We start from the raw sequence: 17,097 nt of genomic DNA, 5'->3' as shown, positions 1-17,097 counted from the left end.
GTCAAAGGGTACCCCCCGATAAGATAGGCAAAATGCCCTTAACCTCAGATTTCGATGAAACTCACAGGGTATGTTTAGTACCCCCAAAAAATAATTTTGAGCCCATAGCCCGCTCCCCACCCCACCCCCCTCAGCCAGGGGGGCCAAAAAACGCGTTTTTCAGGGGAAAAATTCTGTATCAGCGCGTAATTAAGATAAATTGATTCTGTAAACGAATATAGTTAGAAGATACTGTTGAATAATTGAACACAGTTTCATTCAATAGTATATTGAGAACTAAAAACATAATCGTGATTAAGAAGTAAAATTAGTAGGTATGAATATCATCGATGTCTGGAGGAGTGGCTTAAGATTGCCAAGTGACCAATAATCATTCAGTAGATTTCAACACTCCCCCGCACTTGGTAATCAACCTGAGAAAAATAAAATGAATAAAATAATTGTACATAGGTATATTATCATACACTCATAGAAATCTATTTTGATAGACCAATGTTCTTTAATGTGAAAATTAATTTATCAGTAGGTAATGATTTTGTTAAAAAATCTGCCAGATTATCAGTGGTACTGATTTTATTAATGATAATAGTACCATCTTCTATTTCTTCTCTCACGAAAAAATATTTTGTCTTCATTTGACGAGTACCCTTATGATTCACCGGATTCTTTGCTACAGCAATGCAACTTGCATTGTCTTCATAAATTATGGTTGGCTTATCTGTTTTGATTTTCAAGAAATTCAAAAACTCACGTAACCATAATACATCGCGAGTAGCTTCACATAAGGCAAAATATTCTGCTATCATAGTACTCAATGCTACCTTTGGCTGCCTACGAGATGTCCATGCTATAGTATGTTGGTTAAATGTTTTTATCAAGACTCCACTTGTAGAGTGAGCTTGTAGGTCATTAGTTGCATAACTAGCATCAACATAGCATATAGCTGGAATATCAAAATTCACATTTTTTGTATAAATCAACTTGTGTTGTAAAGTTCCCTTTATATACCTGAGAACTCTTTTGAGTATATTCCATAGTTCTATACTAGGCTTTGACTGAAAACGACTGAGCAGGCTAATTGTGTAACAAATGTCAGGCCTAGTACATAACATAGCATACATTAAACTGCCTATTAGACTTCGGCATAATTTTTCATATTTTAGATCAATCGGAGCATTTTCTAGCTTTATTACATCAACTTTAATTTCTAAAGGGGTTGAGATAGGATTACAATCACTCATATTAAAACGAGATAAAACATTTTCCAAATAAGTGTGTTGATCTAGTGAAATATAATCATTTGTCCTTTGAATACTTATACCTAGATAATATTTCAATTCGCCTAGATCTGTCATTTGAAATTCTTGAAATAGAAGATTTTTTATGTTGGATAAATTTGCCATATTTTTACACATTATTATCAAGTCATCAACATACAAGAGAATGTATACATTCAATTCAATATTTCCTTTATCCAAAAAATACACACAATAATCAGATTTGCTACATACGAAACCAATTCTTTTTAAAAATGAATCAAGACGTTTATACCATTGTCTTGAAGCCTGTTTTAAACCATAAATTGCTCTTTTCAATTTACATACCTTATTTGCAGGACATGAAATACCTTCAGGTACTTCCATAAAAATTTCTTCAGTTAGGTCACCATTCAAGAAGGCAGTTTTTACATCTAACTGAGTTAATAGTAAGCCATGAGCAATAGCTAAAGATATAAACATTCGAAAACTAATCATTTTAGCTACTGGTGCAAAAGTTTCGTAATAATCTCGCTCATATTCCTGACTATACCCTTTTGCTACTAATCTTGCCTTGAATTTATCAAGTTTATTATTTTCTCCGCGCTTAATTTTAAACACCCAACGATTTCCGATAATATTTCTGTTTGGCGGTCTGTCTACTAAGATCCACGCTTTATTTTTCTGAAGAGAGGTTAGCTCTTCTCTTATCGCAGCATACCAATGATTTCTATCTTTTCGAGACGCAATATCAGTGTAACATAAAGGTATATCATCAAACTCGGATCCGGTGATAAAAACATAATAACCATAATCATATTTCAACCAATTCGGCTGTTTTTTAACTCTTGAACTAATTCTTCGAACTGGTGACTGTTCTTTTTCATTTGAAAGATTAATTTTATCGTTTGTAATCTTAATATTTTCAGCTTCGTCAACATTTTTGGGATTACATTTACGATTTCTCAATAGCATATCGTTTCTAAAAATACATGACTCATTCTCGTTTGATGTGTGCTCTGTGTCGTCAATTTTAATTTGCTCTTGATTAGATAAATTTTTGTAAGTTAAACGTTCATCAAAAATAACATCTCGGACAATAATAACACGTTTCGTTTCTAGATTATACAACCTATACCCATTATGAACATATCCTATCAGTACACATTTTTCAGACTGGGCTTTCAATTGAGGAGCAAATACCTTTTTTGCATAAACTACACAGCCAAAAATTCTCACAACAGATAAATCAGGTAGTTTATTCATCAACATTTCGTAAGGCGTTTTATTTACTTTTAAAGCTCTTGTTGGACTTCTGTTTAATAGATAGGTAGCAGTTGATAATGCACATCCCCAAAAACTTTGTGGCAAACCAGACTCAATCAATAAAGCTCTTGTTTTCTCAATTAAAGTGCGATTCATTCTCTCTGCTACTCCATTTAGAGCAGGAGTGTTTCTAATAGTGTAATGGAGTTCTGTACCTTTTGATTTACAATATTCTTTAATTTCATTCGACACATACTCGCCACCATTATCACAATACAACATTTTAATTCCTTTTGCATTAGGTAATAGAAGCAAAATTTTGGCTTCAAATTGTTTGTAAAATTTGAAAACTTCTGATTTATGTTTTAGTAAATAAATGAAAGTAAAATGAGTATATCCTTCTATGAATGTGACAAAATAACGTTCATTGTTTCTCGTTGGACTATAGGGACCCCAAACATCTGAGTGCACTATATCCAACGGACCTATTGATTTCTTTTTGGACTTTGCCAAAGATTTTCGACTGTGTTTACTAAACACACATGTTTCACATACGCAATTAGGATTTTGTATTTTTACATTAGCACCAGCTATCATGTTATTATTGAATAATTTACATAAAAAAGGGTAAGACAAATGACCCATTCTTTTATGCCAAATTAATGAAATTTCATTGATGCTAGATAGGTTTACATTGCATACAAGTTGAGAAGGAATTTGCTCAACTTTGAATTGTATTTTAAATAAAGGACTGTTTTCACTTTCACCAGATGCAATAATTTTATCATTTTTATACAAGAAAACTTCATTCTTCGTAAACATCACACTTATTCCTATTTCCTGGAGGCGTTTGATTGATAATAAATTTTGACGTGCCTCAGGAGCATAGAGTACTTGATTGAGTGTGCCTTTTATACCATAATTGCTGACAATTGCCAATTTACCTGTGTCAGTAGCTAATAATGAGCTTTTTGAGTCAGCTAAACTTAATCTTTTTGGGGGTTCAATGCAAGTAGCATTGCTCAAACAACTTTTATCATTTATTAAATGCACTGTGCTACCTGAATCTATTACAAAAGTTATTGTACTTTTATCATTACCTGATATAGTTAATCCGACAAAACCAAACGAATCTTCTTCACCAGCCATATTCACTTGATTAGATGGATTGGTGGAATTTTTGGGAGATTTTTGATCTCTTGCTTTATAACGACAATCTTTCTCAAGGTGATTGAATCGATTACAATATGTGCAAAACATTGCATTGTTGGAATTGTTGGAATTTGGAGTATGGACTCTGTATTTCGCCTTGAAATTTTGACCACGGAACCCTTGACCACGAAATCCTTGACCACGAAATCCTTGACCACGGAATCCTTGACCACGGAATGATGTACCACGATTTCCTCTTCCTCTTTGATTTCCTCTTTTCTGACCACGATAATATTGATGGTTTCCATGGTTGAATTTGAAATTATCGCCTTGACCTGATACAAACATGGCTGATGCTGATGCTGATGGATCCTCAGTTGTCTTCTCTTCCTTAACTTCAGTCAAAGTCAAGCTGTAGGTTCGTAAGTTGGCCTTGACTGTCTCAATTTGCAAGTCATCCTTCGAGGTCATTGCTATGGCAGTCACTGCTTGTTTGTAATTTATATTCATGGATCGAAGTAAAACACAACATAAAAATTGTTCATCGTTGATAGCCTGAGCACCACTACATCTCAGTTCATTGATTATGGAGTCAAACTTCGCAAAATGTAGCATAACATCTTCGTTTTCGGCCATTTTAAGTTGAAGTAATTTGTCAAAAAGGTGAAGTTGATTGGCAGGACTTTTATCCTCATATGCGTGTTTTAAAGCTGACCAGACCTCTTTGACAGTTTTCTTTTCGCGAATAATATTGAGAGCATAAGCAGATAAATGCCTATAAACTGCCTCCATTGCCTTAGCATCCTTCTGTTTCTTTTCTGCTATTTGTTTTGGAGTGGGTTGATGGCTTGACTCCTCTTCTTCTTCTAAGCAATCAGCACAATTCAAGGACCGCAAAAGACACATCATACGAATGCTCCAATCTGCATAATATTCCACCACATTACCAAGAGGTAAGAACGATAATGAAACTGAAGGATTCACGGACATTTTCGAATCTCAAAAAAGTTTTCAATTATTGGCACGAAAGAGACACAAAATTATCGAACAATCGGCGAGAACAAGATACTTGATATTTCAAATAAAATTAATAGATATTTTCACGATTTGCGCAGTGGACGAGCTGGGCCCATAACCTGTTGAATAATTGAACACAGTTTCATTCAATAGTATATTGAGAACTAAAAACATAATCGTGATTAAGAAGTAAAATTAGTAGGTATGAATATCATCGATGTCTGGAGGAGTGGCTTAAGATTGCCAAGTGACCAATAATCATTCAGTAGATTTCAACAGATACATGGGCGTACCTCTCTGAATTTTTTCAGAATTTTTCATCACACGGGGAGAGAAGGGGGGACAAAAAAAAACTTTAAATCGACATTACTCCGGAACGAAAAAACATACCAAAACGATTTTTTCGTCAAATATGTATCTTTAGGTCTACTTTCTATAGAAGTCATCACCCGGCCATTTGGAGTGGTGGGTCAAGCTCAAAAGCTCAAAAAACTCTCAAAAAACCACGTTTTTTGCGTTTTTCTCCAAAAATATGGACAAATGGCGGAAATCTAAGAGAACCAAGTTGTTCAGCGTGAAATTTTACCTCAGAATTGTGTAATTGAAAATTCATTTACACCGCATGATCGTAAAACTACATGCGCAGAAGTATTTGTGCTTACATCAAGATAGCTGAAAGGGTATTCCTGGGTAAAATAGGTGAAATGTCCCTGTCCTCGGATTTCTGAAATTTTGATGAAACATAGTTGGGTACCATTAAAAAAAATGTCGGAGGCAAAAAATCCCCCCCCCCCACCTCCCCTTGCTCATAATAGCGAAAAAAGGGCCTTTTTCGGGGAGAAAAAATCCATGCTTCAACGAGTTTTGACAAAAAAATCTGTATTCACTCAAAATACTTGAAGGAGATATGATTCTAGCAACTTGAATTTTCTTCAAAAATTGTGGGCCCCCCAGGGGAGATATATTGACAAAAGAAAATTTGAAACCGCCGTATCTCCGAACCTAATTTAAGTACATGAAATTTTTTTTTCAAAAATGTATCTGCATGAGCACTATAATTGGTATTTTTTTTTCAAATTTTCCCTCCAGGTAGGCCATCTTCAAAAACTCAAAAAACACTCAAAATTGTGTTTTTTTGTCACAGCACCACCAAAAAAAGCGATCCATAATTTTGGATGCTGGCCTCCAAAAACAATAAGAAAACCAACTAACTTCTTTAAGGCTATTCTCATTTTTTGATGAAAAATGGTCAACTTTGGGCGGGGATTGTGCCAAAACTATAGAACGGATTTTTCTAGGGTTTGCTTTCAAAAGCGAGGGTATGTCGAGATATTTTTGATTCAGGACATTTGATGGCTATAATAGGGAATTGGATGGAGGTACTTTAGACGCTCACATCCCTGTTGTAAAAGCAAAATTAGAAAATATGGCTACATACCCTCGATTTCATAGATGAATCAGTATTGGTGAAAAAAAATGGAAGAATTTTGAAAATTCGCGGAGAAATCCCCGTCTGAAGTTTAGATGGGAGCGGGTCGCGGGACATAAGCACGACTAAATTCGTTCAATCGATTACATGCAGTCTTACGAACGAATGATGAAAATAACGAACAAATCGGTTTCATATTTCGACCGGTTGTCAAATTAGAATGCTCTCCGCAGAGTATACCCTTAAACTTCAATTTTTTGGCCATAGGCACCCCCTCTCCAAATTTTAGGGCGAAAGTAGACAGACAATATGGGTAACATTATCATATGAACCGAACTCGGTGAACATGAATATGAAGTTTGATTTGCAGTTGGACCCTCCCAACGACCACACTGGGGAGAGGGGTTGCCCAAAAATTAGAGTTTTTGTGAAAAATGCTTCATTATAGCGCTATTTACGCCATGCAACTTCTTAATCAAGGTTTTCTTGAATTACAAGTAGCCTACTTTTCAAGTACATGGTATCTAACTCAAAACTATCAGAAAGGTTTCTTTTTGGTGTCGATGATTAAATTTTTATGTGAGTTACCAAGTACATTGAAAACATAGGTATTACCTAACTACGTACTATGTAGTAGATTGGGTAAATCACCAAAAAAAGAAAAAAAACTGGATTTTTACCAATTTTAGCAAAAACTGTCATTTTGAGTTGAAAGTTGTACAGAAAAATGCTGGCTCCAGAAGTGCCCCTAAAGGGAAAACATGTGCCCTTAAAGTGGGAGTATTTTCGAAAAAACACGGTTTTTTCACTGTAGCCCCTGTACCCAATTTGTTTTGAGAAAAATGACGATCGACCCAGTCCTAAATGAATATATCTTAGATTCTGCGTCCATTCTATGCTATTATTTTAAATTGTTTTTGTCAATTTTGAAAAATCAACAAAAATTTAGGAATTTTTGCCAATCTTTATCAATTTTTTGAAACCTAAAATATTGTCATCACTGCGTTCCAAAATATTTCCTCAGTTTCAGAAATATATTATCTTTCAATATTTTTTCGTCATTATAGCGAAACTTTTGCGAAGAAAATATTTTCAAAACACCAACTACTAATACCCCCTCTCCAAAAAAAAAAAAGATTTACTTTTCAATTTTCTCAGTAGAACCCCAAAAGTGGCCTTGGATTTTGATGGCAATAGCATGGATTGGCGCAGAATCTCAAATACCTATGTAGGTACTTTTATTATACTGTCTCCTCCATATATTTTGAGTGAATACAGATTTTTTTGTCAAAACTCGTTGAAGCATGGATTTTTTCTCCCCGAAAAAGGCCCTTTTTTCGCTATTATGAGCAAGGGGAGGTGGGGGGGGGATTTTTTGCCTCCGACATTTTTTTTAATGGTACCCAACTATGTTTCATCAAAATTTCAGAAATCCGAGGACAGGGACATTTCACCTATTTTACCCAGGAATACCCTTTCAGCTATCTTGATGTAAGCACAAATACTTCTGCGCATGTAGTTTTACGATCATGCGGTGTAAATGAATTTTCAATTACACAATTCTGAGGTAAAATTTCACGCTGAACAACTTGGTTCTCTTAGATTTCCGCCATTTGTCCATATTTTTGGAGAAAAACGCAAAAAACGTGGTTTTTTGAGAGTTTTTTGAGCTTTTGAGCTTGACCCACCACTCCAAATGGCCGGGTGATGACTTCTATAGAAAGTAGACCTAAAGATACATATTTGACGAAAAAATCGTTTTGGTATGTTTTTTCGTTCCGGAGTAATGTCGATTTAAAGTTTTTTTTGTCCCCCCTTCTCTCCCCGTGTGATGAAAAATTCTGAAAAAATTCAGGGAGGTACGCCCATGTATCTTCTAACTATATTCGTTTACAGAATCAATTTATCTTAATTACGCGCTGATACAGAATTTTTCCCCTGAAAAACGCGTTTTTTGGCCCCCCTGGCTGAGGGGGGTGGGGTGGGGAGCGGGCTATGGGCTCAAAATTATTTTTTGGGGGTACTAAACATACCCTGTGAGTTTCATCGAAATCTGAGGTTAAGGGCATTTTGCCTATCTTATCGGGGGGTACCCTTTACTTTAAAATGTTCCTTAGGATGCCCCCTTTAAGAAAAAAGTTGTTCCGATGGATTGGTTGGGGGGGGATTGCAATTAATTATTCCTGTTGTCATATGCCAGGCTATAAAAAGTCTTAAATCGAAGTTAAAAATCGCGTAGTTTTACAAAAATAATGAATTAAAAATAATCGTAGATTGTACGAAGCTGGTAGTGAGATAGAGCTGATCCACCTTTATCCAGAAATCGAGTTTCCAGTAAGCAGATCAACTCCGATGATTTCTCCATTAATTAAGTGGAAATACGAAAAACAGCAAAACGCTTATAACATGAGTACCGCGAATACGAATCAATCAAATGAGAGGCATTACACCGTTGATCCGAATAGTGAAGAATATAATTATCTAAGGGGTCACATCATTGGAGATAGGAATTTGTATCCTGGCAGTGGTTATTTGGTAAGGACGCAAACATGATTCCACTCTAATAAGATTTGGGTTTCATACATTAAATTTCAAAAACATTTTCTCTCAAAAAATATTCATAAAAATGTATGGAAACTGAGACACCTATTAATCATTTTTTTCAGTGGCTGGTCGCTGAAGCCATTTCTATAATGAAGAAAAAGCCACTGACGCGTTTTCCCATCATTTTTGAAAATATTCATTTCGAACAAGCGGTAACCATCCCAAGTAAAGGTACATAGAAACGAACATTTCACTTCAAAATAAAACCAAATAAATTTACTAATTCATAAATTTCAGGTAGTTTGTATTTTCACATCGTTATTCAGGATCACAACAATCAGTTTGAAGTGAAATTCGATGAAGCTGTAGTAGCACGAGGAAAAGTTCGAATTTTGGAAAATACTTATAAAGATGTGACCAACATAGAAGCATTTAAAAATGAAATATCCAATTCAGATATTTTACCATTGAATATCAACGATTTTTACAAAGAACTGCGATTAAAAGGTTACCAATACGATGGATTATTTAAAAACGTTCAATATGTCAACGGTAATCGTAATTTTTAAACTTCACATTTATAGCTTGGTTTCAGTTTTCTACTGGTTTAGGGTTTAGTTAAGAACTCATAAGTCTTATTTTTATCCAATTTTTTTTTCAAAAGGTACATATGGAGAAGTATCCTGGAACAAAAATTTCGTTACTTTTATCGATACGATGTTGCAAATCACCCTGCTGCACGTGGACAGTAGAGCTACTCTTGTTCCTACATTCATACGTAAAGTTGTGGTAGACTTTCAGAAAGATTTTGAAATGCTAGAATCCTTGGACAAAGAAAATCCTAGTTAGTACCTATTTTACATTTTTGTTTTTGTGATACATATTTTTAAAATGTCGGATTATACATACCTACTGATATGTGATTTCAATTCAACTAAGAACAAAGAAGGTACCTCAATTGCCAGAAACATTTTTGAACTGGAAAATACATATTACCTAAATATGCATCAAAGAAATCAATCTTTCAAACCAAATCTAGACTAACCCCTCGAAACTGGACGTAAAAATCCTGGCAATTATACCTACACGCCCAGTATAAAAAAATGTCAAAAAAAAAAAAATCAAAAGACGTGTCCAAATTTGACATCCAAAAATCCATAAAAAAAATCGAAAAAAGCACCTTAGCACCTAATATTTTGACTAGGGATGTGTTTTTGCATGTTCTCCCAATTTAACTTTTGTCTAGTTGAAAATTTTCTCTGCTGGTTTGGATACCTCCCTTGTACGTAAATACCTACCTATTCCATAGAATTTCCTGTTCATTACTACTCCTATCACGATTTATTGAGTGCCGGAGGGATTCAGATGAGCGGATGGAGATGTGCTGAGATTAGTCGTCAAAGAAAACGAGCAGATCAAGTACTCCAAAGATATTACTTTGTTCCAAATATCAGCAATGAAGTAAGCTAACGATTTTCACCAAGAATAATGATCTATGGTTATTTGAAAAGAAATTCACAAAAGAGAAATTCTCTCAGAAAATGGATTTGAATACAGCAGTCGACATTTGCACTGAAATAGCTACACAGGATACTTTAATTATCAACGCAATTACCTATGAATTAATTGATCAAGTTTTACAAGCTTTGCATGATAGACCAGCATACAGGGTATAAGACTTGAGCCTCATTACTGTGATCAATCACCTGACCAATGCAGCACCTACTAATCAATAACTAAACCACTCAATTGTTTAGGCAAACGTTAACATCTTAACCAATTCAATAAAACCAGAGGAAACAGAGGCATCAAGCGAAATAACAGTTTCGAATGGAAAATTACCAAACAACAAAACTGTTTTAATGGTGATCTTGTCACACATACAAAAAAACATCGAGGTTTGTAAAAAATTTCAGCTCATATGACAATAATAATCTAAGACTAAGCTTATTGATCAAATGCAATTGATTTTAGTGCATCGAATCAATTTTGGAAGCACTGAGAGATGATGGCTTTATCCTCACGAGGGAATCAATCGGTGAAAATGTTCCATTTGAAAAATTGGGCTTTAATGTCTGCTTTTGTCGAATTATTAATGATACTGAGAAAATTATACTCCTTAATAAAGTAAGCTCTCCGAAATAGAATTATGTATCAGACAGTCTGACTCGACTCTTTGATCCAATAAACAACAATCAATATAAGTATCTTCATTGCACAGTTGACAAAAACCAAACCAATCAAGCAAACAATCCAAATAAAAGATAGTTCGTATTCTTGGGTACCTGAAGCCCAAACTGCTATTTCAAATCTCGACCCCGAGAAAGATGAAAAATTGATATTGTACGCCGAAAAGCAACCAAATAACGGCATACTGGGCTTTTTCAACTGTTTGAGGAAGGAAGACAAAGGAAAACATATCAGGTACGATCTTCTTTCCTCTCATCAATATAATATTCATTTGGTTTCAATTTATACCAACAAACGTAATTTTTAAGGTGTTTCTTCATCATGGATGACAATGCGCCTTCTTTCTCCCTGGATGATCCATTTTATAAATCTCAATACGATAAAGATCTCTCTTATAATGTATACAAGGATGGAAAATGGGGCGGTTACTGGCACTCATCACTCAACTCGTTGACTGATATAGAATCCAGTCATGCATTCTGTACGTTGGAAGAACGTGGTAATCTTTCCTCTTTCAAATGGATTGAAGGCTCGTTGGATCCTTCAATGTAATCTCTCAATTCCTCCGCTCATATTACTTACGATTTCCCGAAATTTATGTCTTTGAAAAACTGATTTCAGATATGGAGGAATTTGCAATGAAAAATTTCTCGTTCATGTTTATTACAGTGGAATCAATTTCAAAGACGTTATGCTATCAATTGGAAGAATTTCTCCAATAGACTTATTGTCTTATAGTCGTTTTTCAGAGGTCAGTTACTATTGAAAACATCTTATGGCGAGACGGGGCCGTAGGCAAAAGGCATTCCTCGCATTCCCTAAAGTTCTATCATGAGTTGAATACAGTGGGTTATAAAATTAGTTACAATCAGCCTAGTGTAGCTTCTGACTTACACATCCGGTTAGATGACACTAGAGCAGCAATTGAATGTACCCCATTAACTTGATTATTTCTATAATCACCGCATCACAATCTCATAATTATAATGATCAAAATCATTCTAGGGTTACATAGGAGGCGAATTTTCCGGTAGAGATAAAGATGGAAGAAGATTGATGGGAATTGGGCATGGTAAGGGAATTTCTACAATGGTCGAAGCGTCACCTCTCATTACATGGAATGTGCCAGACAGTATGACATTAGAAGAAGCAGCTAGTATTCCTATTGTATATGCTACAGTTAGTTTAAAATTCATTTTTCAATTTATTACATTCTCAGATTTTGATGTAGGTAGGATATTATAGGAATGATTTCAATGAGGCGAATTATTACATATAAAATTATTTGCAGGTCATATTTGCCTTCTTTTTCAAAATGACACTGAAAGAAGGACTTTCAGTCCTCATACATTCTGGTAGGGGTGGAATTGGCCAAGCAGCCATAAATCTTTGCCTGCATTACAAATGTAATATTTTCACACCTGTTGGAACTGCAGAAAAAAGGGAATTCATTAGAAAAGCATTTCCTCAAGTAAGTTTTCTATAACTAACCCCTTGGTTCAAAATCTGACTATAGGAAACTGATACAGGGTGCCCAGAAATATCGTAAACCCCAAAGAAAGTTTTTTTTTTAAATTGAAAATATAGGTTGGCAACGTGAAATCATTGGTGGATTGTTATCAGTTATCACCTTAGTCTAACAACCAATCATGTGCTATCATTATTATCATTCAGTGTGATCAACTGAAACATTTGGCAAAAAACTTTTTTAGGGGTTCACAATATTTCTGGGCACCCTGTACTTAGTTGTTACCTCGGGTGAGAAAATCATGTCATAAAATTTTCAACCCTCTCTGTGAAAAGTTGTGAAAACTGAGCCAAATAAATGAAATTGATTGATTGAGGTGACCCCCCCCCCCATTTAACAAAAAAATAGAAGTATCAGAAAAAATTCACATGTGCTTCGTTAATCTGGAGAAGGCATACAATCGAGTATGAAGAAAGAAGTTGTTTGAAATCCTGAGGAAAATCAAAATGAACGAGCAAATACAGTGGAGTCTCAATAACTCAAACTCCGTTAACTCAAAAACTCTGGTAACTCGAAGCAAAGTCTGTTTCCCGTCAACTCCCCATAAGACTCAATGTAAAATTCACTTCTTCAACTCGAAGTAAAAAGTCCAAAACCTCTGATGACTCGAAGTAAAATCTTTGAAAAATATAGAAAAAACCTCTGTAAGTTAAACGTTGGTAATGATTTGCCTCTATAACTCGAATTTCTTGTTGAAAAAACCTGTAAATGCAAATCTCATTGATGCAAACCTCTTTTACAAACTCATTAGAGTTACTTATAAGTACATTCATGTCCATAAACATGTTCGTTTCACTCAAATACACAGATACATTTAATACATGTTTCCATTAGTGGTCTGCACGGGCCTGTCCGAAAGCCAGCGGGCCGAGCCCAATAACAGTCGGGTCGGGTCGGGTCGGGTCGGGTCGGGTTGGGTTGGGTCGGGTCGGGCCGGGCCGGGCTTGTCGGGCTTTCTTGGGCTCGGGTTTCAGTATGTAACTGGTACTCAACACATGCGCTGTGAGCACTCGTAAATAAAGAAGTGTAGCACCATGTTCACATCACAACAATGCCTATTGTTGGGAAAACCATCTCGTTGCATCACACCAATGTTGCAACAAAATTTATCAGAAGTTTTGAAAAATTATTGTCGGGTCGGGGTCAGGCCCGTCGGGCTTGTTTCAGGCTTTCGGGTCGGGTCGGGTCGGGTCGGGTCGGGTCGGGCTTTTTGCATGAGTACTCGGGCCAGGTCGGGTAAGCCCGCAGGCTTGCCCAACCCTCACAGACTACTAGTTTCCATTTCGTTCCATGCTGAAAAATAAAACATTCATCTAATTCAAACTTTGCTAACTCGAAATATACCAAGGACAAACTTCCATAACTCGAAAACTCCAATAACTTGAAACCAGCTCTTTCTCCCTTCAGCTTTGAGTTATCAAGACAATAGGAAGAGGTGTAAGACAGGGATGCTCAATGTTGTGTAGCCTGTTCAACATCTACTTTGACAACATGATTAAAGAATGGTTGAAAACCAAGCCAAAAGGGCTAGACATCAATGACACCCATGTCAATACCCTACTATTCACTGATGATCAGGGGGTCTTTGCTGACAATGAAGATGACTTGCAGAGAGCGATGAACAACCTTTAGAAAGTAGCAGATAAATACAGAATGAGAATCTTGTCGTCAAAAAAAAGATGATGGCTTTAGAGGGGAAAGACCCAATACACAGTAAAATTTAGTAAATGGACTGCCAGTGGAACATGTCAGAAGCTTTAAATATCTCGGGTGCCAGATATCATAATTATGAAGAAGAGGTTGATGCAGAACTTAAGATCAACGAATTCCTTAGAGTAAGCGGAGCGATAAACCAAGCCATCCTGCCAAGAACAATAGGAAAAGGAATGAAGACATCCTGATTTCCTGAAGGGGCTAGAAGCAGAGCCAGTCATTGGATGGGTGAAAGATTACAGAAAGAAATGGCAAGGCATCACTTTTTCTGCAGATAGCCAATAGGTAGAAAATAAGAAATGTGGAATTGTTTTCTCTCCAGAGGTGACAACTTTGAGGGGTTGAAGGTGGAAAATTTCAACTTTGCAAAATATGGTAGGTACCTACACCCTGATGAGTCACCAACTACAGGACCGACTCTACAAAATGTTAGAGTATTAATTCATTCTATTTTCAAACACCTTACCCGAAGCATCATTCTCTTTTATAACTTATCGAATGACTAGATTCCAGAAAATCATATCGGCAATACCAGGGACCTGTCATTTGAAAGCATGATAATGAAACAAACAAAGGGCAGAGGAGTTGATGTAGTATTGAATAGTTTAGCTGAAGAAAAGCTTCGAGCTTCAGTACGCTGTGTCGCAAAAGGTGGACACTTCTTGGAAGTGGGAAAATTCGATATGGTTAAAAATAATCCATTAGGTGAGTAATGAGTATTGAGTAGGCATATTTTGGAATCAGTTACACCCAAATTTGAAGAATGTCAGGTGTTTGATGGGATACCTTATCTAACAGTTCAGTCATTTTTCTTTTTCCTTGCTGATTAATTCATTAAATTTTTACGTATTTAGAATTGGGGCATTTCTTGAACGATATCACATTCTGCAGCGTGCAATTGGATGTTCTACTATTGAACCTCAAAAATCCAATGGTATTCGACATATTCGAAAAAATGCAAAAAATGCTTGAGCAGGGAATTATAAAACCTATTGACAGAACAATTTTTCAAATTGATGAAGTGGAATCGGCTTTTAGGTAAGAAATAGCTGTTACTTAAATGTTCAACTAATGGTTGTCTAAAATAAATAATGATATTTCACAACACGTCTAATTTTTAAAAAAATACAATTAATCCAGATTAATGGCATCTGGAAAACATATCGGAAAGCTGATCATCAAAATTCGAGACGAAGAAGAAAATATCAAATCAATACCAACACTGATACACATGAAAGTGAAACCAAGAATATCTTGTCGAGAAAATAAATCGTACATAATTTTAGGAAAGCGCTCATAGTTTTTGATTTTAAATGAGATAGGTAATAATGAAAATCACAAGTGATTATTGCATATTCTTACAGGAGGATTGGGAGGATTTGGGTTAGAACTGACAGACTGGCTGATAATAAGAGGAGCTCGTAACATCGTACTAAGCTCACGAACAGGCATCAAAAATGGCTACCAATCATACAGAATAAATTTATGGCGTTCTTACGGAGCTCGTATCATCATCTCCACTGCTGATATCTCCAAAGAATCAGGCATCGAGAATTTAATTCAAACCGCAAATTATTTAGGTCCAGTGGCTGGAATATTTAACCTCGCAGTGGTAACGAAAGCAAAAACAATTCAGGGCACACGCCATCCCAACGCCAACCAAAAAAAAACACCTAACATTCCTCTCATTTATATAGACTTATATGGACGATCCATTTTCAAAACAAACTGAAGAAAAATTCAGCATCGTCGGTGATTCAAAAGCAGTTGCAACTTGGCATCTTGACCAACTGAGCAGAAAAATGTGCCCAAATTTGGAATATTTTGTTGGTGTTTTCCAGCATAATTTGCGCTTATGGAAATATAGATCAAACCAACTACGGTTTTGCCAATTCTGTTATGGAAAGAATATGCGAAAACAGACATTCGGATGGTTTGCCAGCGTTAGCCATACAATGGGGACCTGTAGGCGGAGTTGGTGTACTTTCTGATGTATTTGAGAGTAACCCATCCGCTGTTGTTCGTAATTTTAAATGCTATTTTCGCCATTTTTAAATGCAAATATTGATAGTAATTTCCGCATTTTTTTCCTTGATTAATGTTTTAGGAGGATGTGGTTTTCAAGAAATCAAATCCTGTTTGGAAACACTAGACTGCTTAATGAAACACCACTATTGTGTTATTAGCAGCATAATTGTAGGAGAAAAACAAACAACTGCAGATTCTGACATTGTAACTAAAATATCCAATGCAATGGGTAAAAATTATTGCAGATAAAAGAAATTAGGTTCGAATAATAGACCTACACAAAATCTCGCTAATTTTGTTTTGTTTTCATTTTTGAATAGGTATTAAAGATCTTGAGGCTATATGTTTAACGTGGACTTTACCAGAACTTGGAATGGATTCAATTTTAGCACTGGAAATAAAACAAATTCTTGAAACGGAGTTCAATACTTTCTTTACAACAGAAGAACTACAATCCATGAGCTTTGCAAAATTGATTCGTTTGAAAGAAAATAAAAACAACACTTCGGTTCCAGGTAATGACAATGCAGTAATTCACGAACAGTCATTACAATTGCATCACCTCAATAATGAAGAAGTGTGGGTTCGGCCAATTTTGCAAATACCATTTATCGAAGGTAAAATTCAAGAGCCGACCTTAGCTGATGACAAACCAACTGTTTTTGTATTCCCCGGAATAGAAGGTCAGTTGGTAATAAATAATAGGTACCTATTCAACACATTTGACGTAAAAATGAATAAATTAAATTACCTCGATTGCAGGGTTAGCTCTAGCTATGGAATCACTAGCTAAAAATTTACATATCCAAGTGCTATGTTTCCAATATTATTTTGAAACTAATGAAAGACAAAATGTTATTCAATCTATGTGCGAATATTTTTCATCTGTAAGTAGCATTTTTCTAAAAATAAATATCGTATTTTGTGATGGCACAATTAAAAATTCACATTTCAAACTTCACAAAAGTTTTGCA

The 17,097-nt window shown here is 35.6% G+C and overlaps 2 protein-coding genes across 2 annotated transcripts; one reads left to right on the top strand and one right to left on the bottom strand.

Annotated features, from left to right (window-relative positions):
• Nucleotides 1-258: 258 nt before the first annotated feature.
• LOC135844305 (uncharacterized) lies at nucleotides 259-4,772 on the bottom strand. Its single transcript, XM_065362463.1, has 2 exons — nucleotides 3,623-4,772; nucleotides 259-413 (listed from the first exon to the last, which is right to left on the bottom strand). Exons 1-2 carry the CDS (start codon nucleotides 4,662-4,664, stop codon nucleotides 409-411), a joined length of 1,047 nt encoding a protein of 348 aa, XP_065218535.1. The 5' UTR covers nucleotides 4,665-4,772; the 3' UTR covers nucleotides 259-408.
• Nucleotides 4,773-15,994: 11,222 nt separating this feature from the next.
• Nucleotides 15,995-16,891, top strand: LOC135845137 (fatty acid synthase-like). The gene is made up of 4 exons (XM_065363601.1): nucleotides 15,995-16,118; nucleotides 16,203-16,352; nucleotides 16,444-16,814; nucleotides 16,886-16,891. Exons 1-4 carry the CDS (start codon nucleotides 15,995-15,997, stop codon nucleotides 16,889-16,891), a joined length of 651 nt encoding a protein of 216 aa, XP_065219673.1.
• Nucleotides 16,892-17,097: the final 206 nt, after the last annotated feature.

The sequence above is a fragment of the Planococcus citri genome, chromosome 4, assembly GCF_950023065.1.
Source record: "Planococcus citri chromosome 4, ihPlaCitr1.1, whole genome shotgun sequence".
Taxonomy (NCBI): domain Eukaryota; kingdom Metazoa; phylum Arthropoda; class Insecta; order Hemiptera; family Pseudococcidae; genus Planococcus; species Planococcus citri.
This window is presented reverse-complemented; position numbering and strand designations above follow the sequence as displayed.

Excerpts from the sequence above, each read along its gene's own strand:
- LOC135844305 (XM_065362463.1), bottom strand. The coding sequence starts at position 4,664 with ATGTCCGTGAATCCTTCAGTTTCATTATCGTTCTTACCTCTTGGTAAT.
- LOC135845137 (XM_065363601.1), top strand. The coding sequence starts at position 15,995 with ATGGAAAGAATATGCGAAAACAGACATTCGGATGGTTTGCCAGCGTTA. Across the intron at positions 16,119-16,202 it reads TAACCCATCCGCTGTTGTTC|GAGGATGTGGTTTTCAAGAA; the intron begins GTAATTTTAAAT and ends TTAATGTTTTAG. Across the intron at positions 16,353-16,443 it reads TAAAATATCCAATGCAATGG|GTATTAAAGATCTTGAGGCT; the intron begins GTAAAAATTATT and ends ATTTTTGAATAG.